This window comes from Ixodes scapularis, unplaced genomic scaffold (assembly GCF_016920785.2).
Source record: "Ixodes scapularis isolate PalLabHiFi unplaced genomic scaffold, ASM1692078v2 PGA_scaffold9__187_contigs__length_104089568, whole genome shotgun sequence".
Classification (NCBI taxonomy): domain Eukaryota; kingdom Metazoa; phylum Arthropoda; class Arachnida; order Ixodida; family Ixodidae; genus Ixodes; species Ixodes scapularis.
In genome coordinates, this window is record NW_024609884.1 from 51,650,592 (window position 1) to 51,676,543 (window position 25,952).

At 44.6% G+C, this 25,952-nt stretch overlaps 2 protein-coding genes across 6 annotated transcripts in view; both read left to right on the forward strand.

Moving 5' to 3' along the window:
• Positions 1–13,988, forward strand: part of LOC8053141 (snRNA-activating protein complex subunit 3) — a 32,456-nt gene extending 18,468 nt beyond the window's left edge. For all 5 annotated transcript variants that reach the window (XM_029967942.3, XM_029967940.3, XM_029967941.4 and 2 more), the window contains 5 exons: positions 1,554–1,688; positions 1,962–2,044; positions 7,686–7,850; positions 8,736–8,846; positions 13,688–13,988. In XM_029967942.3, coding sequence (XP_029823802.2) covers positions 1,554–1,688; positions 1,962–2,044; positions 7,686–7,850; positions 8,736–8,846; positions 13,688–13,829 — 636 coding nt within the window. In that variant the 3' untranslated portion in view covers positions 13,830–13,988. The remainder of the gene's footprint in view (positions 1–1,553; positions 1,689–1,961; positions 2,045–7,685; positions 7,851–8,735; positions 8,847–13,687) is intronic.
• Positions 13,989–17,429: 3,441 nt separating this feature from the next.
• The window catches only part of LOC115309698 (exonuclease V), a 22,006-nt gene continuing 13,483 nt past the window's right edge, over positions 17,430–25,952 (forward strand). The window contains exon 1 of the mRNA XM_029967937.4: positions 17,430–17,675. The gene's annotated coding sequence lies outside the window, so the exon portion shown is untranslated. The remainder of the gene's footprint in view (positions 17,676–25,952) is intronic.

Sequence of the window (25,952 nt, forward strand, 5' to 3'; positions counted from 1 at the left end):
TTAACCTGGGTTTAAGTTCTAAAAAAAGAGTCGTGAATTTTTTGTTTAGATCTAAGGACTCGTCTCTTCTTTTCATTTTCTTTTTTAATCGCTTCGGGTGTCTTTTTGGCTGTAGTGACTTCCTAGAAATCCAAGGGTTTGTGTTCTTTTGTTTTTTAACAATTGGTGGCACAAAGCGTTCAATACATTCGTTTACAATACTTTTAAACAAGTTCCAAAGGTTGTTCACATCCCCTGTACAGTTTATGAAGTCGTCAAAATTAAATGAAAGCATATCGGCAATCGAGACATCATCTGCACGAAAAAAGTTAGGATAACAGTTCACCTTGTTTTTTTTTCTATTTACAGAAACATCATCTAGAGTCACCAGCACTGTGTTGTGATCAGAAATTCTAGGGACTACTTCACATTTAGCTTTGGTAGAAATCATTCCACTTACGAAACCAAGATCAAGTACAGTGCTGTTAGTGTTAGAAAACAGTAAAAAATTGATAATCTGATTAAAAATTTGTAAGGTCACGTGGCATATTAACTTTAAAACAACAATAAAATTTAACCTCTATTTTTATATCCTATATTTACTGATGAGAAAGCATAATACACACATAAAAACAAATGATGTCCTTATATTATTAGTCACGTGACCTTTTGCGTGGATGGAGCCTTATCTCTTCCAGACTTGGCTACGTCCGCGCGCGTGGATGTAGCCTTGGCCAATAATTTTCCTTAATGAGCCGTTTGACAGAGACCATTATGCCATCAACCTTCTTTCTGTGTGGTGTGTAGTTTTCGCAGGAGCGTTTTGCCTACATTTTCATACAAACCCTGCATAGCAATAGTAACCGTGATTTCTACAAGTTTAATTGCAATAGGCCCGTAGCTCTCAAGTTTTGAGCAGCACTCCATGCGAGCAAAATAGAATATTTGCCTCGCGTTTCGAACATACATCAATACGCTTCCCCACTACAGTTCTTTATGCTCCGTTCCATTCTAAGTGCCAGTGTAGCAGAGGCTACAGGAGCGAGCTGCTAGCATTCAGCGTCCCTGCCAAGCACGCGCGCTTGTGCAGTGCGAGCATCGTTCAGGAGTATGTGCGTTTGCAAGTAGCTTTGGCTTCGCTATCATGTAAAGTGAAATATACGTGCTCGCGGAAGCCATGAAAGAGTGCAAAGATGAAAGGAAAGTTAATGAGACGCTGCGGCCGCGAGCTGCATAATTTTTTAATTATTTGTTTAGTTTTTTTAGACATTTTGTTACCGCGCATCTACAGATGCTGACAGATGCTTGTATTCGAACGTGGCACGTGCAAAATCAAACGTTACAAAGCCACCTGGATGGTGCAGCCAGCATAACATGGTTGCGTCTTGGGTAAGTATTCCGGACGTGCTCGCGCCCCCTGCTCCAGAGCAACGGGTCTATGTGTTGTGCACAGCTGTGGTTTCTGAAACTAGAGTGAACATAAGTCAAATTAACTTTGTCGAGGAAGACTAAACCACTACTAGATGAATTGAGCATGCTTCAAGGTGGAGTTAATTTTACTGTTCTTTTTTCAGATCCAGGGAGAGGTGGTTGTGCTCGGTTCCCAGTCCCTGACCACTTTACGCAACACAATAAGTTGTGTTGCGGACATCAATGCGCCAGGGGACTACAGTGAAGATCCGGACAAGCCTCAGTGTCCCAAAGCCATTGTAAGAGCCTTTCTTTCATTTTTGGCCACATTGATGAACAAACCACTGAATTGAAATATGAAACACTTAATCATAAATTTAATCTACAGGTCACTGTTGTTTTTACAGAAACATAGAGTGTCATTGAGGGCAGCGCAAGCACTTAACAGGAATATTATTGCACACACTGGAAGCTATTCACCCCTGCATATGCTGCTTGCTGCGAGCAAATGAATGAGCGTGGGCTGTTTTGTTTGTGCGTGAACTCCTGTCAACATCATTGTGTTGTTGCAGGATCTGTACAAGTCCGGCTTTTTCTTCATTGGCAACACTTTCTACAATGACATGACAGATCCATCCTGCAGGGATTACAGCCAGTAAGTGTAGCTGCCACAGTGTGACTTTATATTTTGGATGTCACTAATTCTAGGACCCCATTCATGTTTATGTCATTGCTATCTACCACTGTCTTGTCATTTGCCCTCTCCATGTTCAGCTGGCCAAAGGAGTAGTACCTTTGGTGTTTGCATTTTCCACTGATCCATGCAATAATTGTTACCACCCTTGTAATTTCAAAAGAGATTGTAAAATTGCATAGAACTTGCATATTTTGAAAGCATGGCAAGAGGCCTACAAGTTTCGTGCTCGGAACTTTTGAAATGCAGTTTCGAGAGAACTGCTAATGGGGTGTACAAAGTGCACGAGGTATATAAAAACTTAACAATAATTTTAGGGAAAAAAAAAAAAAAAAATTTGTTTTAGCGAAATATTAATTCATTTGTTTGGAATTTGTTACAGATACTGTTTTCTATTCGTGTTCTCGAACTTCATTCAATAAAACCACTTTCAGTGGCATTGACTGACTCGATGAGGCTTTGAAAACGGCTGGAAGCCCTGTTTAAATGGTCCTCGTTGATGTTGGCCATAGCGAAAATTTGTTTCAACAAAATATTAATTTATTTGTTTGGAATTTGTTACAGATAATGTTTTCTGTTTGTGTTCTCGAACTTCATTAAATAAAACCGCTTTCAACGGCATTGACTGACTCGATGAGGCTTTGAAAACGGCTGCAAGCCCTGATTAAATGGAGAGTTAGAAGGCCACTTGTTGTGGGTGACATGGTCACAGAGGTTGTCAGTCGGCCAATTTTGGGTTGTGTGGGCCATGTGGCATGGAGCAGAGTCCTGTTAAAAAATGAATGGCCTCCCCTGGGCCACCCTTCTATCCAAGATGCCAGTGTCTCGATGTAGGCCTTCAAGTTGGCCTTAAAGCCTTGTTGAAAAAAGTGTGGCGGCATGACATGACCTTCATTGTTCACGACAGCTAGGATCATCACAGATGACGGAAACTTTATCCGCATGACCGTAGGGACCTTCTTGGGGCTCGTACAGAGCCACTCGTTATTCCTCCTGTTGACCTTTTGGTCTTGGTCAAAGTTCTTGTCGGAAAAAAAACAAAGCATGCCCAGTTTCTCAGAGTGCTTGAGCTTGTTCAACAAGCACTTGGACCGGATGACGCGGCTTTTCTAGGTTTTTTGTTCCGAACATTGCCGAAGACTTTGTCATTGTCGGGTCTCTCTTGAAACGTAAATATCCGCGACAATTTATCAATAACTCACGTAAACAGGTGCACCGGGACAGCCCTAACTAGAAAAAAGACTTTCAAAGCTGGTGTTGTAACAATTCCGTACGTAAAGGGGGTATCCGAGTCGATACGCTGTGCCCTCCTGCCTTTAGATGTCAGGACAACCTTCAAGCCGCATGTAAGGCAACGCAACCTCCTTTCCAAACCGAAGGACGAAACACCTCCCGAATCCCAGAACAAGTGACGAGTGTACAAGTTGAGTTGTCGGAAATGTGACGCATTGTACATCGGGGAAACCGGCCGCAAGCGAAGCACCCGCTTCAAAGAACATAAAAGAGACGTGGAAAGGGCGACGCATGCCACAAGGTCAAAAACAAGTGATGGACCGAACCTGCCGAACTTCAGATTCGGCAAAATTCAGCACATGCCAAACTTTTGAAGAAAAGTTTCGCAAAGATTAGGCCAAAATTTGGCAAGCGCCTGCGAACGCGACGGGCCTGCGGGGGTGTGGATTGGAAATGGACGCCATGCGGTTACCATCGTACAGTGTAGTACTATACCAGCGGTTAAGTCAAGGTGCGGAGTATATGGTAATTTTGTATTTGTCAGCCTTTGTGAGTCTGGTTTTCTTCCATAATGTCTGCCCCAAGAACAGAAGATTGACCAGGAATTGACTCAGTGTTCTCCACAAATGACAAATGAAGCGGTACATTCTGGGTAACATGATTTTAATTTGATATTTTCAGTGATGCACGAGGTAGTTGCAACATTGACTGACAAGTACTTTAAAGCACTCCTCGCCATTATAGCAATCCTGTTCTCGGCAAGTAGTTTGTACCAAAACAAAATATTATAGCTTTTTAATTGGCATTATTTCACGGTTTTTATCTGTCCGCATAAAACTGAACACAAACTATCGTGCTCGGCGTCGCATATCCCAGATTCTTAACTCCTAAACGTCTGCCTAAACTCCTAAAATTCAGAAACCGGAATTTTAAATGTTAAAAAAGAGACATTGCAAATATGAGACGCGCACTTGCATGCAAAGCTGAAATAACTGAAATTAAAAAAAACAAACAAAAAACCTGCATATTTACAATAACATTGTTTTTTTTTCTGGTGAATGCTCAGCAGCCATTGCATTCATTTTCGTGCAAGAGACTGTGACTCGCAGAGAAAGTAAGATCATAGTGTTACCGCTTTTACTTCAACAATGTACGTACACACTTGCAGGCTTGCGCTGATGAGGCCTCAAAACCGAAACTCGCGTATCGTGACTGTGCCAGCTACCACCCAACCTTGTTGTCACACCACTTCTGCAAAAAGTCACTGTAAAATTGCCAGTAAACACACAAAAATGACACCGACACAATTATCTTGTAGAATATCACCTTATTTAGTAATAACTGTGTCAAAATGCATTTAAAAAAAATAAAACCTTGCTGCTTGGAAAAACGAAACATCAACTTTTAGGTCTGGCGACTATGTATTTTTGCCGAATCTTTGCCGAATCGTTGGAAAAGTTTGGCAAAAATTTGGCTTTGCCAAATCCTAAAATTCGGCAAAAGTGCAGCCCATCACTATCAAAAACCGAACTGGTCGACCATTGTTGAACCACGGGACACAGCTTTTTGACAACGCAGAGATCTTAGGACGGGAGCAAAGGTGGGGTCCCCGGAAATTCTTGGAATCGTGGTGCCTCCGAGACGACTACTCAGCTTGCAATGTTAACCGCGGCCCACTTCCTGACGTGTACGCGGATTTACTGAAATAATGTTTGGTTGCTGGGCTCTCACTCGTGTCCCTGTTGGCACTCACTGACGATGTCTCCTGCATGGGACATGAAACGTTTGATTTTAAACTGTTGATTTTGTTAAGTCATGTCGGTGTTATTTGTTTTATCATGTCCAGTCCTGGCTTTTGGAACATTTTTGCAAATACCTCGTGCATACCCTGTATAATAAATACCCTGTATGATCTTAGTAACTGCTATTTCTTTTACTAGTTCATTTCAGTTCAGAATATATTTACTGATGAGGATACAACTGGCAATATGCTCTACGGTAGGGCCAGAGGGGGCAGTTTGGGTTATCGGAGGTAGTGGAGTGTGGTATAGGTGCTATTACACTTCTCTTCCTAAGCCGGTCCCAAGGTTCCCAGGATAAGCTGGCGTTGTTCTGCTGTTCCTACGGGGTTTATCCATTAATGTAGTCTTTCAGGCTCGTCTTCCGGTTTGAGGGCACCCTTAGCGGCATTCTTTTCATTTTCATGCTGCTTACAGTTCCAAAGCTAGTGCTGAGTGTCTGCCGGGGTATATTCTAGGCAGTACTTACACTTGTCTGGTTCTGGGTGGTAGTCGGGATGCTTTCTTCTCTTAGGAGTGTCGTGCCATTTCTTAGTTACAGAAGGTGTTACTGCTGCATCCGCCTGAAGTCCTCGAAGTAGAACAGTTTCGAGTCTTCTCAAGCCCTTGGGGAGACTTTCTCGTGCAATTTCTTTATGCCTGTCGATTTCCTTTCTGAGTACAGTCTTGGCCGCCATTGTCTCCCACACGGGGTCATAAAAGCCGCCTAGTTTACTTTCACAACTCTCCAGGGTGCCCTGTTCTTCTAAGGACTTTGTAGGATTGAGTGTGGATGTGGAGGTTTCTGAACTGCAATTTAAGCGAGGGAGGAAAGAACGATGGAACTCTCCCGCTGCCTCGTTGGCAAGGTTATTGCCTTCAATTCCCTTGTGCCCTGGGATTCAGTGCACAGAGGTTTGAACATTCCGCATCCTCAGCTCGATAGCCATAGTCATGATGTCGTGAACTGTTTTACATGTTTCCTGATGTGTTTTCAAGGAACGAATGGCGTCTTGGAGGTCAGTGTATATCACAATGTGTGTGTCACATTGTGCGTCTTTGCTTGCTTCCTTTAGAGCCTCTGCTAGTGCCGTAATTTCGGCTTCTTGCGCTGTTCTGCAGTGTTTAGCGTTTTTCGTGGGTGTCACCTTGGTGTTGGTAATGTGCCACGCCAGTGCCGTTCTTCCTTGTTCGGAATACGCTGCATCCTTGTAACAGATTATTGTCTTTTTAGTTGGGTTTTCCAGGAGTGCCTGCACTTCTTCCATGTGCCTCTTGGCTTTATATTGTCATCGTTCTTGGTTGCCTCGACCCATTTTTCGGGGTGGTGGAGCTGATTGTGCCACTACTATTCTTTCCCATGGGGGTAGCTGTTCAGGAATAGGGTTGCTTTCCGCTATGTCTAGATTCCAGTCGAGTATTTTAGAAATTTCTGTGCCCTGCTTTGTGTGCTGAAGCTTGATGCAGTGTGCTTGCTCTTGGTTGTTGGTCAGTTCATTAAATGTGGGAAATGGTACATATTTGTGCAATTCTTGCAGGTTGGTGATTTTCGGAAGTCCAGAGATTGGGGCTTCTTCTTGTGTTGTTGAGCAACGTTTCTAGATGTTCCTAGTGGTGTTGGTTGAGCCTATAGAAGCGGCATCCATACTTGACTTTTGGGATAAATACTGCTGGGACTATCAATCAGGCTATTCTCTCGCCTGCTCCTCCATGCCTATCAGCTATTCTTCTAACTATTGAAGTACCGATTTCCACGTCTTCGCCAATCGCTTGATCCATGTGTCTGGATTGAGCTTCGTGTTGACATGTATCCCGAGTATAGTGTGCTCGTCTGTCTTTGCTAAGGAGTGCCCGTCAAATGTCAGGGTGGGGTTGATTGCGTCCCTGTCTTTTCCGAATACCCGAATACTATGAGTTTAGTCTTTTCGGCGGAGGGTTTCATGCCGGCCACTGCCAGAAAGTTCTCGATGGTTGCAAGTGCTTCTTGAAGGGTGGTCGTTTGTTGTTCTGCGTACCCATGTGTCGTCCAAAGTGAGACATCATGTGCAAATATCTCAAATTGTAGGTGTTTGATGTTTTCCAATTTTCATGCCACTGGTGCCATCGCAAGGTTAAATAGTGCGGGGGATAACACAGACCCTTGTGGTACTCCTGTGGCGCTTTCTTTCGTGCTACTCTGGTCTTTGCCAAACTTGACTGCATATTTCCAGTTTTGTAGGAAAGTTTTAATGAAGTTGAGTGGTCATTCATTTATCCAGTGTTGTGGTAATGGCATAGTGTGGTAGCAGATCAAATGCTTTCTGAATGTCAATAGCCACCAGCATCCTTGTGCCAGGAAATTGGGGCAAGTATCTAAGAATCGCTTCTCTCAGCAGCAGTAGGCTGTTGTGCGTCCCTAAGTTCTTCCTGAAGCCTGTTGGGGTTGGGTGGTAAGTTTCGTTCTGTTCTGTTATTCAGTCAATCCTGGCCGGCGTCATTCTTGCCACTAGCTTGCATAGGGCCGATGTTAGCAATATCGGTCTGTTTGGTATTTTGAAGAGCACTTGGGGAGAGTTCTGGGGCAACTTTTGCTAGGGACTTCCTTCTTACAGGGTGATTCGTGAATGGGCCAAGAACCCGAGACGTAACGTGGGTCCATTCGAGGTAAAGCGGATGGAGGACACATGCTTTAATGACCTGGAAATTCAATTGGGCTACCCGTACGTCTACGTGCACCAAGGATACTGCGAGCATCTGATCGTCTTCAGCGACATGAGGTAGGATCACTCGGCGATGCACCATACTAGAGCGAAGACTTTAAGCTGGGTCTCCTCTTGGGTTTTACTGTGTTCCATCTGCCCGCTAGAATGCATATCTCTTGCTCTCAGATTTCGACATGAAAAACAATATCTGGCTTATCAGTTACCTAGATGTGGTGTCAGCGGAATATACCTGAAAGGCCCTCCTGTCATGTAACAAAGGCCACCTTTTATGAATCAAATGTAGCTTATCTTTGTATTTTAAGGCATTGGAATAGCCATGCTACTTTAGTATCCCTGCTGTTTCATTTGTGATTCTATCCGCTTTCAGTGAATCAGGTTTGTGCAGACTACAGCCACAAGAAAGTCTTCTGCTCTGATACAGGATTTGTTTGTCCTTTATCAGAGCAGCATTTGTATTTCTAAATAAAATGAGCCACTATAGTCGGTGACAGGTCAAGAACGAAGTGGAAGCTCCTCCCACCTCTTTCCACTTAAGCAGTGCAAATGCTGGAGAGGAGGCGTCCTCCTCTCCACCGTTCGCTCTGCTGAAGTGGAAAGGGTTGGGAGGAGCTTCCACTTCGTTCTTGACCTGTCACCGACTATAGTCTTCCTTCTATTTTAAAATGAATCCCTGTAAAGTGATGACCGACTCTTATGGCCAGATTGGTAATTCTTACCTATATTGTTATAAATGAATTTCTCTGTACTTCGGTCAAGTAAAGTCAAATTTCCCTTTGTGTATGTTGGAAATCTGTCATTTGAAAACGTTTTTATACGAATTCCTTTAGGTCCAGAATGCGTTCCTAAGCTTTATGCTAGGCCACATTGGGAAACTTGTCGGTCGGGCATTGTGCTGAAGTACTGAGGAGGTCCTTGGCGTACTTCTTTTTTCCCTGACAGAATGCTGCATTCAGACGATAGCCAGCAGATGTCTGACTATCCAATGATCCTCCAGAACCATGCCCACTCCAAGAGGTTACTCTGCTGGCTCTGCCATAAGGCCCCTGCCAAGTAAGTCACTCAGGGTTACTCAGTGGTCTTCCTAAATTAGGCATTGGGAAACTGTGGGCTGCACTAAGCCGTCTTTACCAAGCCTTTCGCTAATTATGATCTTTAGCAGGTTTCCCTATTTTCTGAAATAATTGATAATAAATTTCCACATCTACTACAGTCGACTTTCGTTAACTCGACCTTGGTTAAATCGACTTATCGTTTAATTCGAGCCTGTTCAAAGGCCCTTGAAAAAGCCGATACATTTCTATAGAAGAAAAACAACTCATTATTTCGATTTTAAAATATCAAAATATTGGTTAATTTGACCTAGAGAGAACTGGTAGTGTGCAATATACAAGCACGACTGGCTGTGCATGACGCACAAAAACAGGCCTTTTTTAAAGCGATAGCTTTAAGGAGCTCGTGTCGCAAAAAAACCGGCGTCAGTGTCGTGAGATGGGAAAATCCCGATTGGTCAATGGGGTCATGACATCACCAGCTACATGACCTCGCGCGGGAATTTCAAACAACCCACAACGCTCGCGTGAAACGTGACATCACGCGTGGAATGAAAGTGATTAAAGAACATGACATGTACGGTAATGCGAATTAAAGGTCGCCGCAAGTCTCAAATGATTTCACTTTATAAAGTTATATAAAAGGTCGTCGAAACTCTGTTCGTGTTGAAGACTGCTACTCCAAGGAGTTTGTTTCTAAATCCGGGGTGCCCCAGGGGTCCAACCTGGGACCGCTTTTGTTTATTTTGTTTATAAATGATATTGTTTGATGTGTTGGTGATGCAAAAATTTTTCTCTTTGCTGATGATGTTAAACTATTTTTAAGTGTGAGGTCAGTATCGGATTGCACTCGTCTTCAAGCTGACATAGGACATGTTTCAAATTGGTGCTTCAAAAACCACTTGTCGTTTAATCCCGAGAAAACTAAACATATTGTACTATCTAGAAAGCGTGAATTCATTTCTTTTTCTTACAACCTTGAAGGCGCCTTGATACCCCGGGTATCTTTTGTAAGGGATCTTGGTATCCGTATTGACAGTTCACTTTTTTTCAAAGAACATGTGTCTATAACTGTTAATGCTACGTTAAGAGTGTTAGGCATTATTTCTCGGTTATGTCGGCGGTTCTCATCACCCTCTTGTTTGTTGCATTTGTTTAAGTCACTAGTTAGATCACGGTTAGAATTTGGCTCGGTAATCTGGAATTCATCATCTCTTGGTCAGGCAACAGAAATTGAAAATGTACAAAAGTGGCTGATAAAAATTGTGTATGACCGCTATATTGGAAAGAGGTCTTCTTATCATTATGAAACGCTACTTGACCGGTTTGCATTATATAAACCTGCCATGAGGAGGCAGTCCAGAGATTTTGTTTTTCTTCATAAAGTTGTTCATGGCCACGTCAGGTCAATGGATTTACTACGATCCATTGACTTCCATGTTCCATCAAGAGCCAGCCGGAATGTATTAACGTTTTATCCATCTTGCTTGTCCCCTATATCCCCTTTGTCACAAATTCAATTGGCCTTCAATAAGGAACATCACCTGGATATTTTCATGTGTCTCCGGGAATTCACCTTGCTTGTTCGTGAATGGATGTCTTTCGCTTAGAATGAGATTTTGTTTTTGTGGTATTAGTATTGAGTATTTTAGTTTTTACGGTATTCATATATTAGTATTTTGTGCACCACAGTGGAGACTGAAAAGTTGTTTGTGGGCACAGAAAATAAAGAATTATTATTATTATTATTGTTATAGAGTAATTAATTTACCTTAAAGAAAAAGTTCCAAGAATTTTAGGCAGACCCAGTATTCAAACCCACACCCTTTTGGTTGCGAGCCAGGCACTATACCGACTAGGCTATGCAGACAAGCTTGGACGGCTTAGGAACTAGGGGAGATTCATATGTTTAGCTGTCGCGTTCCACTCTTAAAGGCGAAGCTAAAAGGGACACTGACAGGGTATTTATGCTCGCCAAGGTTTTTATTTGTACATGACACATAAGAGCCCAGCTGCCCAGAACAGAATTTGTGGCTCGAAATTTGTTTTCTTTTCGCCCGAAAACCGCTGATCGAGAACTGGCCGGTTTGAGTGGTGCTCACGCTCTTCTCCATGGTCATGTGCAGTTTTCTATGGTTTAGACACAGCCACCAAATGTAATCAAAGTCGTGGGTCATTGAAGGAACACACTCAATATTAGCAAAAGAAAAAGTAATCTAATACCACTTTTAATGGCTTCTAAAAGCTGCAAATATGTTGATTGAAAAAAAAAAAAAAAAAGTTGCACAGCCACATGACTTCTGACAGCATTCTCCTCTATATTTCTTCTTCCTCCCCAGTCTAGTTTCGGTTTTGGTTTTGAGCAGTTGCATTTTTTTACTTTATTAACAATATACACGATGCTGTAGCAAAATATGATTGATATAGTCTTCTGACGCCATGTTAAATTGCCTGGCAAAAAATACAAAACATTTTTTGGGGTTTTTCATTCTCTTTTTAAGCGTCCTCCTGTAATTTTTGTTTTCCGAATTACGCGGCGGGCAAGTTACAAGCGCGATCAGCCACGCCCGTCGGTGAAAAAGCCCGTTTTCAAATTTTTAAGCTTGCGCCGAATCGCAAAGAGTGAGAAAAGGAGAGCGCATGTTGAGACACGGGACACGGTCTGGTCTCAACTCAAAACAACCATTGCAACAGTGCTGCAGAGCAGCAAGCTCTGACTGGCTGTTTGTGAAATAGGGCCGCTGATGACGTGAGCGCGCACAACGGTAACGTTTGCCTCGTAACTGCCGGAGCGGTGCAGTTAGTTCGCCGGCCACCGGTCACTGCTGCCACCTCTGTGTGGGCGGTGTGCGGCGGCTCATTTTAAAAATGTTAGTCCACCTGATCTAAAGCGCTGAACATTCAGAATTGCGCACGGATCTTTTAATTCGACTTTCGCATAATTCGAGCCATTTTCGCTTGTACCTTTATGATCGAATGAACATGAGTCGACTGTATAAGCTTTTTGTGTTATGCATAAACATAAACTCATTGTTCTTTTTACCTATTATAGTTTTCAAGAAAACCTCAACTTTTCCACATGTTTTTCTGCCCAACATTTTTACTCGAATCTCATAAAAAAAGATGGCACGAAATATGTTACCGTGTTCTGCAATTTAGGGGGTGCAACAAAGTCATTCTTATAATTTTACCGTCATTCTAAAGAAAGGTTTTACAAGTTGAAATTTTTTTGTTGGTAATTAGAAATGAGTCGTTAAAGTCTTTGCAAATTAAAACAAATTTGTAGTCAAAGTTTTTTTTAGAAATATTGGTCTTTTTAAACTCTGGTTAATGAGGTATTAAACCCTGAAAAAAAGTATTAATATACAAATATTAGGTCAAAAGATACCGGGGCAAAACTTTGTGTTGTGACGAAAAAATGAATTCTGAGAAAACAGGAAAAGCTTTTCGAAACATGCTTGCAAACAGCCCCTGAATGTGAAACTTTGAATCAGTGTAACTGTATAGACATGCAATTCCTGGGCGGAGTGCACCTACAGTGAATGTTGTTTGTAACTTACAGATTTAAAAAAAAAAAAAAAAAAAAAAAAAACATTAAATAGCTTTTTTTTTGTAATTTGTTTCTCAAGACGGGTTTCCTTTTAAGTTTATGGAATGGCAAGTCTAGCCTGGTATCCTGCTTGCTATACTGTACTGCTCCGGGGATGTTGTGTCAGCATGTTGGTCAAAGCCATGCCCCTGTAACATTTGAGGCCTTGGTATAAACTACTCAAAGAAGAACTAAATAAGTCCTATATCTTGTAAATTGTACATATACTAGGATTGTATATATACTAATTGTACAGCATGTAGACTAACGCTTCAATCCCAATTTTGGACAGTCTTCAACAATCGGTTTGTCAACGCATCGAGGTGTTGCTAGGTGGTGCACACATAAAGTTAAAATACCAACGGATAAACTTACCTCGTTCAAAAAAGAAGAAAGGAGAACCTGTTTCGGGCAATCTACGGCACCATTTCCCAGGTAACGCAGACGGTGCTCAATGACTTGGAGACGCTGCCGACAGATGGCGAATGCATAGAAAAACTCGCTAGATCGTCTGCTACCGAAACTCGAATTGGCGTGCCCCACGCGCCTTCGATGTATACGCTATCTGTTGGCAGCAACTCCAAGTCAGCGAGCACTGTTTGCTTCGCCTGAAAAAAGGCACTGCAGATTGCCCAAAACAGATTCTTCTTTTATTTTTTTTGAATGAGGCAAGTTTATCTATTGATATTTTAACTCCATGCGTGCACCACCTAGCCGCCGATACGTTGAGAAACCGATCGTTGCAGATCGCCCAAAGTGGGATCGAAGTGTTAGTGTACATCATGAAGATAGGAAGCTACTGGAGGCGAACAGCCTGAGGATGACCAAAACAGCTGTTGGCGCCAAGTCAGCTCTCCTTTTCGTCCAATAGCGTCTCTTGGTTTTGGTCATCGTTGGGGGCGTGTCCCTCCACACTTCTGGCTTCAGCTCTGGTGCTGTCACGTCGCCTCCAGAAGCTTCCTTCCTTCATAGTGTACATAATGTGTATAAACTAGGATGGATGCAAGAGTGGGAACACACACGGCACTTCTAACTTGGTCCTCGCGTCTTAGCGGCACAATGTGCGCATTGATGTTGCCATTGCATATCCTGTCCTTGCAACCTCTGAAGGCGTACCATTCTTTCACCTTAAATGGTAATATATGCTGTGAAAAGTAGTACAGAGGAAAAAGCGTTTTCTTCTTGTTTCCACTCGTATTGCAGGCCACGATAGCTCATTTTGTTTGCAAACGGGCATCTCATCCTTCTTGCAGTTGGGTGACTTATGAGAATGAGCGTGTGACGGAGGACCCCTTCTTTTTCTGCGACACCTGCTTCCGGTCCTACAACTACACGGCTGACAAGAAGAAGATTGGACACTTTCGAGCGGAGCCTTATCTCGATGCCCTAATCTGAAGCAAAGCTCACATTTCACGTTGTACCTCAATTTTTTACAAGGCTACTGCAATTCGAGACTCAGATTGCTTATTTATTTATTTTTTTGATGGAATTACAATTTGCAGTGATTATGTATGTTTGTGAGTGCTTAAGAAGTATTAAAGCATCCTCCTTTTATTCTTCTTTCTGCTCTAAAGTTAATGTCGTTGTGGGCACACTTGTGTTACGCCCAATTCACATTTTACTTGCGGTTTTGCTGTTGCGACGTCGCTTGTGTGGCAAAAAAAGCGTGGTGGTGGCCACAGTGCCCAATGTCGCAGCAGTGAAATTGTACACGCAAAATTACTTGCAAAATCGCACTACAAGAATCTGGCTTTTAGGGCTCAGTGAAATCAATTCTTAACTTGGGAGTAAAGCTCTGAAATAAGGGCAGAGCATATTTTTTTTTTTTATACATCATTCATGTAGAGAAATAAACTGTGCAGTACATAGTGGAGCCCTGCACAGGCATACTTCTTGAGGCTTTACCTGGCCCAGGCTCGCTGACTCGGTTTTACCCGGGCCCGGCCTGGCTGGGGGCGACTCGTCTGTGAGAAATGAAGGATGTGTCAGCCTGGTGAGATGCCAAGATGTGCCTCATCTCCTAAATCCGACGCAGCCCTGGCAGAGTGTCGGTGCACTCTATCCACTCGGGAGAAGCTATTACTGCTTCGTTCACGGCCTGGCCCACTAAGTTTGCCTGTTTCGATCTGGATGAGCATCGTACCGGTGTGCGGTAGTGTATCATTACTGCGTTGTGCACGTTAAAGACCCCAAACTGGTAGTGGTACTGCTCTGGCTAAACTTTTCATCTACACCAGGGATGGCCAGGCTGACCCGGCCTAAGAGCCACAAACAAAACCATGAAACTTCCAAGAGCCACCTAGAAGAGGAAAGTCAGAAAAGAAAGGGGGAAGGGGGGGGGGGGGGGGCAGAGCTTTGTCCAAAGTAATAAATGAAACTTGAGCTACCTTAGATCTATCAGAGTCAAAAGCAGACCAATTGCACGTAGGGTAGCTGTAGCACTAGACTACCAAATCGCACATTGTCTTCCAATTTAAATGGCGATAAATTTCTTTAGTGCTCGTGTGACTGGGAGGGAGGCGGGAGGGGGGGAGTTAGTTTTTGGGGAGCCGCAAGCCACTCTTTAACACGTAAAGAGCCGCAGCTTGGCCACTTATGGTCAACACCGTAAGCCAGCGTCGCTGCACCTCCGAGGCAAACCGACCTTAGGCTGTATAAACGAGAACATAAAATTTGGTTTGGACTCCCTCTAAGAATAAAAAGTGAATGGAAAAGTGATTGGTGACAATCAGCAAGTAAACGAAGAAATGATAGCTCTTGTGCAATACAGGAAAGAGCTCGGAGCTTTGCAAAGGGCTTCTGAAGCACATGCTGGATTGCACTCTCTTTAGGCGGTGGAAACTGATTGTCGTAGTATCGCTAGACAATTGATGAAAAGTGTAATGCATACATTTTGTTTATATTTGCATTTTTAAAGCAACTTTGACATAAAGCTTGCCTAAAACATTCTAAAAAGTGATGGCATCTCCACGTGGTGAATGATGTTGATTGGGGCGAAGCTCTGGTGGTGCTGTTACGCTGGGCCACAACATGCTGAGCTTTTCGTTCATTTTCATCCATGTCCGAAAGAGAATGCGTGGTATGGAACGTGGTTATATACGCATTTGATCATTTGACCGCAGCGCCCTCTTGTCTATAAATGTTGAGCCAATGCATGCAAAGTTTAATGCGATTATATACGCATTTGACCGCAGCGCCCCCTTCTGTATAGACGTTGAGCGGCTACATGCAACGTTTCATCCATGACATCCCCAGCTCTTGAGTTACTACCACATCTCGGAGCCCCCTACTCGTCCCGCAGTCGTGGCCGATAGGTTAAGGCGATGGACTAGAAATCCATTGGCGTCTCCCCGCACAGGTTCGAATGCTGTCGACTGCGCAAATATTTTGTTTTTTTTTAAGAAGACAAATGGGAGGGCAATTGATGTGAGCACGAACGCCGGACGGACAAGGCTAGACCCTGAGGAGCTTCGCCCCTGAAACAATATTGTAGTGATCCTGATACATCACAGAACATTGTAACTCGTTAATTGCAAATGTCGGCCCCCCTGCCCGTTCCCCATGCTGGTTCACCCTACGGTGAAGTGGAACGGACGCTACAAGCCACCGGAGCTAGTCCATAGCTTGGAGGGGGTCCATGACCTTCTGGTTGGGTGGAACAACGCAATTGGTATGCATGCAGTGCTGGATTGGCTAACATAGAATAACTGTATATGCTCCGCTTGTGGAGCAGAGTATTGCAATGGTGATCCCAGGGCGGCCATGTTGGATCCAAGGCCGCACTGCGGGAAGCGACCGTCTCTTCTGCAGGAGACCTAGAGGCACGCGTGGCTGTGAGGCGGCGTGCTTCGGCGTGCGGAGCAGAGAAGATATAGTGCGGCGACACGCCTGCCGGTCGCTGTCGTCCCGTCATTTGTCTTCTGTTTCTCTCTATGCCCTCGGTAGAACGTTGTATCCGACGAAAACGTCGTCCCTTCGCAAGCCATTGATGCGTGTTGTTTTCTGGTCGGATGTGCCGGTCGCGTAGACGAGCTACGCGATCATCCTCCGTGTCGTCTGCTTCCCAGACTTTGGAAACATGATTTAAAATATCGCTCGCGTTATAAGTAAACACGATTATACTGTACCCAGTGGCTACACATAAGGTTCAATGATCAAGGAACTTTTCAGTTCGTTCGATTCTAGTGTAGGATGTATATTTCGCAAACGCAAAGCGAGAAACAAGTTTCGCCCAAAACTCTGCGCCTGCAAGGTCGCTTTCCCGCATCACAGTTGAATACAGCTCAGCGTACGTGACCACTTCTCCACCAATACGGAGTTGGCGGCGAAAAGAAAAGGAACACGATAGTCTGGGTTAGACTAGTCTGGCTCTAGGCTAGCATGGCTTACGTTGCAGTACATCGTGAGGTGAAATGGAGTACGTAGGGAGAGGGGAAATAGAAGGTTGTGGAGAGGTCCCTGAGAGCCACTAAATAGTTACAACGAGCCGCGGCAGTTTATGAAGTTAGACGAGAAAGACTCGGCTCTCCGCTCTCCTGTCTTCTTCGGAAGCTCGGACGGACTAGGGTGCCTTCATGTGTGCTTTGCATAGGGTGATGCCAACTGCCTGTTTCCCTTTCCCACACTTTTGTCCACCGCCATTTTGTTTCTTATTGTTTCCCCGTGCGCCGGAAAGTGGCCTTTGTGTCCATCGGTACTCCCATCCGAGGGGGGAAATGCCAATCCTCCCTCCGTGGGTTCCACAACGCTGCTCCGAACTTGTGAGATAAGGTGCTTGTTTCCGGGAGGGTTATAAGCCCATGGATTATCGCGGAGGACCAAAATGGCTGCTGGTTTGTCGGCGAGTGGGATTACAAAGGGTGGCATCACCCTAGCAAAGCGCACATGAAGGCTCCCTAGGACGGACATTTGCGCATGCTGGTTCCCACGGAGCACTCAAATACACGCGCGCTTTCCGGTGTGGCGTATGGTAGTATGGTGGCGCTAGTGGCGTTTTCTTTAGGCGTTCACGTAATTTCTATGCGCAATTTTCGAGGCCATTTCGGGAGACAATAAAGTTAATTTAATTTAATTAAATTAGAAAAAATAATAATGAGGAGTTGTGTAAAAAATTACGCAAATTGTGAAAATTGTTTTTTTTTCCTTTCGTTTGGGAGGAATGGCGCGGAGGCACGGATGACGCACATTCTAGGAATCTGGCAATTGGCACCTTACGTTGCTTCCGCAAGCTACGAGATTGCGGTACGTATGGGCCACTCGAGCATGCATTGTAAATAGGGGTGTATCTCGAAACAACCCATTCTGATTTGAACCCTTCTCGTTTTAACCTTTCGCGTTTCAACCCTTTCTCATTTGTACCCGTCTCATTTGAACCCATTCTCATTTGAACCTTTCTCGTTTCAACCCATTCCCAAAACGCCTTTCGCGTTTTAACCTTTCGCGTTTCGACCCTTTCTCATTTGGACACGTTCTCATTTGAACACCGTATTTCAAACCAATCGCCTAACGCTCTGCGCTTTAACCTTTTCTTACTATTTATGCCCTTCTCGGTTAGGGTGACCACCTTCCTTTTAGCGAAATGCGGGACACGCGGGGGAGGAGGGGGGGGGGGGGGGGGGGAGGAGGAGGAGAGAATTTATGAACAAGCACACCATGAACTTAGACTCTTTTAGTACACATTTAATGTCCTGTGCTATTTATACACCTGCAAATTGTGTTGCAGCAATTAAACTAAACTAATTTTCACTCCCAGTGAAATATTTTAAGTAGAAAGCACAAAAAACAACTTTAGCAGAACTCAATGCATCAAATGAAAATAAAGAGTAAATCTTTTTCAGGTTATTGTTTCCTGTCAACGCGTAATTTTATCAACATGGTCCTACACAAATTTTTAACATGTTCTTTTTCGACCGTTGCGAGTTGCAGGCTTTTTACCTTGTGTGGCTGTCTTTGCTAAAACAAAACCCCACAGCAACCCTTTCGTATTGACACAGCGATTTGAAAATAATTACAATATTTTATATTTAAACTTTTGGCGAGTAATATTTCTTAGAATATTTTTCCACCAAGAGGGCCAGCACGGAGCATACGCGTCGGTTCTTCTGCAGGAACGACGGTCGCTTCCCGCAATGCTTGGATAGAAAATGGTGTGCCATTGCGATTCACACGGTTACCGGCGACCTCCGCGCTTCCCCATGCCCCGCTGTTAGGCAGCGCCATGACAGTATGAAAAGCGGGACATTTTGAAGATTTGGGAATTTCTTGCGGGATGCGGGACACGAGACCTCAATGCGGGACAGTCCCGCGGGACGGGTGGTCACCCTATTCTCGGTTGAGCCCGCATACTTAAATCTTTATCGTTTAATTAAACTCCGTCTCAAAACACGTAAGTGGTGTTCCAACCTTTTTAGAGTCCTCTTGAAATTTCAACCAGTCTCCTTTTCTGTGTTAAAAATAAATGAATAAAAATAATGGAGATGTTGGCACTGTTAATAACACTGCCGGCTGCTCCATAGCAATTGTTATTTGATAAAAAAAAAATAACCAGATCTAAAACAAAACGAGCACACAAACAAACAAAAATTTCGCCAGAGTTGCCATTGTACATATTATTACAATTCTAGCATGTCCGTCGATTCATTTTCGTAGACTACCTGTGCCATTGTGCACCGATGCGTACACTTATGTCATGTTCCACACCAAGGCTAACTGGCGATCGCTTACCGCCCGCATTGGCAGCATCTCAAAGCAACAGCCGCGGCAGGTCTCTCGCCCTACTGTGCACCTCGTCGCTAACAACGAGCCGCCGCCACCACTCAAGAGCATCACCAGCAGGGATCAGCAAACAATCCTCTGCCCACCCCCGCATGAATCATTTTAACACTTTTGCATAGGATACATTGCATTTGAAATATGTTCACAGAAATATTCTGTTTTTCATACCGTCACCTTACAATTAAGCGATTCGCAAAGCATTATTTCATTCAAATCGTATGGCTAATCGTTAGGCTACTGAACAGCTCTTCTCGAAACGCGTAGTACAAAACATTTTTTTTGCCGCAGAATCAGTCATCGCACCTCAATGTGATCCCATGCTCGGTAAAGCTTTATTCTGGAGCTTTGTTCCCACAAGATGGTAATTGGTTAAACTATCTAAGTTGACCGCAGCAACAAAACACAGTCCATTCAAAGGCCAGAGAATGCCTTCACCCTCCTTAGAAAGTCGCAAAGGGATATTCTGCCATCAGCAAATTGGTCCTGCGGCGATTTTTTTTTCTTCTTTTTTTGAAATGTGTGGGTGCGGTGATGCGTGGCTTGAGGGCTTTCCTACCAGGCACAGATTTTTTTCTTCATTTCAGTTGTGAATCATCGGATGCAACTTCTGCTCATCTGGCATGCCCTGTGAGGATATTGAATTATTTACAACCGGTGTCGAAGTGATCGTACAGTTCTACGATCATTGTATATTTGCCTATATGTTGTCCGCCATGCCGTGGATTAGCATGCACTCTAGATGTCATTCTCCAAGTAGCATTTCAAGGTGTAATAAAGCTTTAGGTGCCTGGACTTCATAATGTCATTTGTTCCTTTATTTCGGTTTCCTGTGAGTGTATGCTGAAGTCATTGCTTTTCCCTAGCCTGATCATGTACAAGGTTAAAATGAGAAAAGTGGTTTTCAGAATAGTCAAAAACAGAAAGTATGTTTTTAGTAAGTTTGAAATGGGAGAAAGTTTAAAATGAGAAGAAAAGTCTTTTTGAGAATGGTCAAAACCAGAAAGTATGTTTTGAGAAAATTTGAAAGGAGAAAGGTTAAAATGAGAAAAGTCATTTTGAGAATGGTCAAAATGCGAAAGTTCGTTTTGAGAACGGTGCAAGTGAGAAAGGGAGAAAAGTGAAAGTTGTTTTGCGTAGGGTTGAAATGAGAAGGTAGAAATGCGAACGGGTTCAAATGAGAACCACCCTTTAAATATACCCCCCCTCCCCTCTCTCCCCTTTTTCTTATATTTATATGCAAGACATTTCGGGTATCATTTGCACCTCTCGCATAAAACGCTGGGTGACTGTTTACGGTCTACAAACCGTGCTACACATTAGCCTGTTAATGATCGTACTGTTCGCGCTTCCGTTGGTCTCAAGTAGAATGACGTTAAATTGGAGGCATGATTGTAGGCTCATGGCAGGCCTGGGCAGAGATACTCAGAAAAGTATTCCGGGTTACTAATACTGAGATATATTAACAAAGTATTCTGGAAGAGAAATACTGAGATACATTTCTTTTTGCTGTATGGGGATATTTCGGACATACTCTGTAAAAATCGGAAAAATGTATCCGAGAATACAGATATTGAAATACAGGTACTGAAATACAGATATTGAAATACTTTTATTCCTCGAATGACGTCATGTTTTGTAAAAATATTTAAAAATGCACTATAAGCTACGCAATGACCCATAAAACGCGAGTCCGAAATGTGGCGCAAGAAACAAACAAACATGAATTTTCAAGTGAAAAAAACATCTTTATTCATGAAAGGTTCTCGCAAACAGGGAAAAATGAAGTTAATTACACTTGAGTAGGAGAAGCTTCTCAAACAGTTTGTCTTCAAGACGGCAACGGTTTGATTTTAGTACAAGACTCGCGAACGAGAAAAGTCTCTCCACTGCTGCAGAGGAGCATAAGTTTGTATTAAAACAAATAAATACCGCCTTCATGGCTGGGAATTGCTGGAGTACGGAGACGTGTTTTCTCGGATCATTGGGATAGCGGAAGACCTCGCCTCTCACGTAAGTCTGATCAGACCGTGCCGAAATCGCAAATTTGCGATCTTCAAAGTCGTAGAACCCGTGATTCAGCAAGCTCTCAAAGTCTAAAGTGTTTGCCACTTCGCTATATGTCCATCGCAGTTTGAAGAAGGGGTGCGAACAGGTGGCGAGTATCGCCTCATCATTTTCCATTTTGAAGATGATGAGGCGATACCTCCTCTTTCTCTTCGTCTCAAACTCCTCTTCTTCCATAATTGCTTTTCCTGATACGAATAAGAAACCATTATGTTCCCCAGTGAACCCCATAGAGGACAAAGAAGGACAATAGTTTCAGAAAAGGAGTGAACCCTAGAAGTTTCACAGCATCCTCTCTATGAAGGAAACCTGACGATCGCCATCAGGACATTAAACCGCTGTCCGCTGTAAAATAAAGTGGACAGCGAAGGCAAGGTTGACATTTTCCGAAAAATAGGGTTTTTTGTTTGGGCCCTTTTCATCTCGCCAATCTTTTGGTGACGTCTTCAAAACGCTGCCGACCCCCCCCCCCCCCCCCCCCCCCAATGCAACGAGATACCTTTGCCTGTCCGAGTATCGCGTTACAAGCGATACATAGCAAGTGTATTCCACTACGGAGATACAAATGCATTTTTGAAATGCATTTCGATACAGAGATACAGATACTCAAAACTATCTCTGAGATAGTATCGCGATAAATTTGTGTCGCGATACTGCTTAGCCCTGGCTCATGGCTATAGATAGCTGTGCTACTGCAACATAAGTCGGTTGACTAAACAAAACGCTTCCTCTACCGTGCCGATTTGTGCGGATCTTTTAGCTAAGGGAGTTTGAGCACATACTTGCCATTGTTGTGTTTTATTCTCTTCTCTAAGGCCCTGTTGTGTACTGGTCTGTGATGGCACACCAGCCGCGAGACAGTGCGACGGTGCACGCGAGCGCCGGCTGCTGCGGTATCAAAATACCTCCTTCCGCGTGCCCACATTCGTGTTATGGCAGCTCAACCTAGAGCAAAGTCTAGCAATTCGACGACTGAGCCATAGAGTGCCCGGTCGCAGATTTGGAGCGCGAGGATCTGGTAGCAATCAGCATTTTTCAGGGAGCCCGTAGTCATTGCACAGCTTTTGCAGCGGCGAGGACCCGAAACGTGGTTTTCAAACCGTGGTTTCCGAGATCCCGAAGCATCTCGGAGGCCAAGTTCAAACCCGACGAGAAAAGAAGCGGCAGCGTGAGGAGCATAAGCAGACATTCTATCGCTCGGAACAAGTGTGTTTCAGTGTCTCGCCGCAGCGGGGCGCCCGTTACATGCCTCTTCTCTCATCCGTTGTCTGCCGCTATACCTTTTCACCTTCGACGGCCACGTCTCATTGCGATTTGCCAGGCTTTGTCAGTATAGAGGAGGCTATGCTAGAGCACGTATATGTACCAATAAACCTTTGGTTCACCGTACTCGACTTACAGGACGCCTCAAACGAACTACATTACACTGGCAATGAGGTAATTGTGAGTAAACCGCAGCGCTTAACTGCAGCAGGTATAACTGCGTGTGCACCCTTCGAAGAGTTTATGCCAAATGACGCTGCATCCTGGCCACGCTTTATAGAGTGCGTGGAATTTACTTCGTGGGAAGCAACATAACCACGCCAGAGAAGAAACAAGCCATTCTCTGCAGTGTCTGTGGCTCGGCCACATATGCCATTTTGAGCTCTCTGTGTTCGCCAAGCGCACCAGCCGAAACACCATGCAAGGACATCATACTCAAGCTTCATGAGCACTTCGCTCCCCTGCTGCCGGTAACCTTCGTGCGATTTCAGTTTTTCAAGCGGAGCCAGCGTTCTGGGGAGTTTGTGGCAGACTTTGTAGCAGATCTCCGACGCTTGTCTGAACACTGCAAGTTCGGTAGGATGCTCGACGACATGCTTCGTGACCGCGTAATTTGCGGCCTTCAAGACGACGTGTTCCAGCGACGTCTACTCGCCGAGCCCAACCTAACGCTGGCCAGGACCCTAGACATGGCGAAGGCAGCAGAACTGGCCAAGTCCCAGGCCATCAAAATTTGTAACTTGGCTTCACCGGAGCCTACGACGGTATCGGAAACATATCGCGTGGGGATCGGCGCAACGTCAAGGTCGCCACATCGAACCATAGTGCCGCACGCGTCAAGTTCTCCGCCTACCATATCCATCAGCACAGCTGAAACTATGGAGGGCAGTCTGAAGCCAGATTCGCAAGGTACATGCTGGCGTTGCAATGGAGCGCATAACGCAAAATGCGGATGGAAGTTGACTCCGGGTCGGCCTTTGCGGTTGTCAACCCGTTTGTTATGCGCCAGCACCGCATTTCCAAAAGCAGCCTCAAGCCGTGCTCCTTCCAACTGTGCTCTTATACATGGCAGAATCTTTGGGTTCTCGGAAGCACAACAGCGGACGTTTCGTTCAGAGGCAAGAGCGTCGTGGAATTGGTGCTTCTTATTGTAAAGGGATTTGGCGTCAGTCTCCTAGGGCTCCGATTCTTGGGCATTTCCGTGGAGGGTGTCAACCATATCGACGCTTCATTGCAGCAGGTCCAGGCAGCCACAGTTCATAATGTGATTGACGATTTTTCTGAGCTTTTTCAAGCAGGACTCATGAGAAGCGAAGGGCTGCTGGTTCGTGTGGATATCGACCCCGCCGTGATTCCCAAGTTTTTTAAGGCCCGCCAGGTGCCACGTTCGCTGCTGCCAAAAGTTGGCGAGGTTATAGATAAACTAGTGGAACAAGGAATCTTCGACCCTGTTCGTCACTCTTCCTGGGCAACCCCCGTCGTGCCCATTCTCAAGAAGAATGGGAACATCCACCTATGCTGCGATTATGAGTGTACGGTAAACTGTGCCCTCCGGTGAGAAACACCCTTTGCCTACAGCTGATCAGCTGTTTGCCAAATTGGCTGGCTGACTGTCAAAAGTATTCCCAGCTAGACTTGGAACAGTCGTACCACCAGAAGGTAGTAGACAAGGATACGGCAGATCTCCAAACGGTCAACACTCGTTGAGGCCTTTTCGGGTTACTCGTCTACAGTTCGGTGTTGCTACAGCTGCAGCAATCTTCCAATGCTACATGGAAGAGCTGCTCGCCGGACTTGTTGTTATTTTGGTGTCCCTTGACGACATTGTGATTGGTGGTAGAAAGAGTGAAGAACACGAAGCCCGTCTCCGGGCCGTGCTGAAGAGAATCAATGACGATGGTCTCTGCCTGAACTAGGGCAAGTGCAAGTTCAAAGTGTCTCAAGTGACGTTCCTGGGGTACCAAGTTGACAGGGAAGGCATGCATCCTACGGAAGACAAGGTTCTGGCCATCAAGACTGCTCCCGAACTGCAATAAATTTTAAACCAGAACAAAGTCTTTAGTTATCATCACCACCACAGTAGTGTCACATGAAGATATCGCGTCCCCGATTGGTTACTGCTGCTTCTGTCTCTGAGCTGTCTGAGTTGCTTGTCCGTTTTGAGCTGGACTGGATCCCAGTAATTCGCGTTGCAGTGCGAGGATCTAGGGAACAACGCGTCAGCAACACCGAAATTTCTGGGAAAATTGCACCGTCTGAAGCGGGCCTAAGGTGACGCAGGATACACAATGCTCACAAAGGTGTAGAGAAATAACGGAAACCTTCCTAGACCACTTCAGAGGTGACGCTGCCAGTGAACTTAAGATGTCGTGGTAAATGTCGGTGCTTCCTCAAGCACATGCTTAACCGATGTAATCAAAAGGCAGCTTTCATGCAATAGATTGGTTTCGCCTTTACGACTTTGTCGCCTGTAAGGCAAACAATTCTGCTAGTTTTTTTTTATTAATAAAAGGGTACTATTTCGGACACGGGAGCCGTGGCCATTGTGTACCTCCAGCGCCACATAGCAGGTGCACCCGGAAACGCCGCGCATACCCCACCTATCCTGTGTGCTGGAATTACTCTTCCAGGTTGCAATAACACTCCTTGTCGTCTGCTAGGTACAAAGCAGATGCACCCACAGCACTTGCCGATGTTTTCTTCACAGGCTTATGTTTGTGCCTCTCGGTACGGTACAGATTCCCTGACTCGTGGAAATGAACCAGCCAAACAACTAACAAAGGGGGCCTACCGAGCTAAGCCTAATTGCTGCCGATAATTTTATACATAGCTTGGTAGATTACTTTTATTAATTGGTTTTTTCCATGGCTTTTTTATTGTGTCAGAATTTCTGTGCTAATTATGCTTAGCTCGGTATGTCCCCTTCGTTGGATGCTAATTGGCTTACCCGTTCCATGAGTCGGGGAATCTCCGTACCAAAAGAAACGCCCACAGAAGCCTGTGAAGTAAACGCTCTGAAGCAAGTGCTGTGGCGGTGCCTGCTTTGCACCTAGCAGACGACAAGGAGAGAGTGTTATCGCAACCTGGAAGAGAAATTCCGCCACACAGGGTAGGCGGGGTAGGGGCGGTGTTTCAGTGTGTCCCTGCTATGTGTCACTAGGGGTACGGAATGGCCACGGCTGCCATGGTCCGCGATAGTACATCCCAGCATACAAGTCCACTTGTCCATTACTATGCTCTGCTTTAAAGAGGCATTGACACTCCAAGGGTCGTATTTTTTTATTGTCTAAAATGATGCAAGTAGTAGTCATAGACACGCAAAAAACACCGCATCGCAAAAAAAAAAAAAAAAAAAAAAAAAATTCCTACGCGCGCGCGCGCGCTCTTTTTTATTTTTGGCATTCTTCTCTCCCGCTC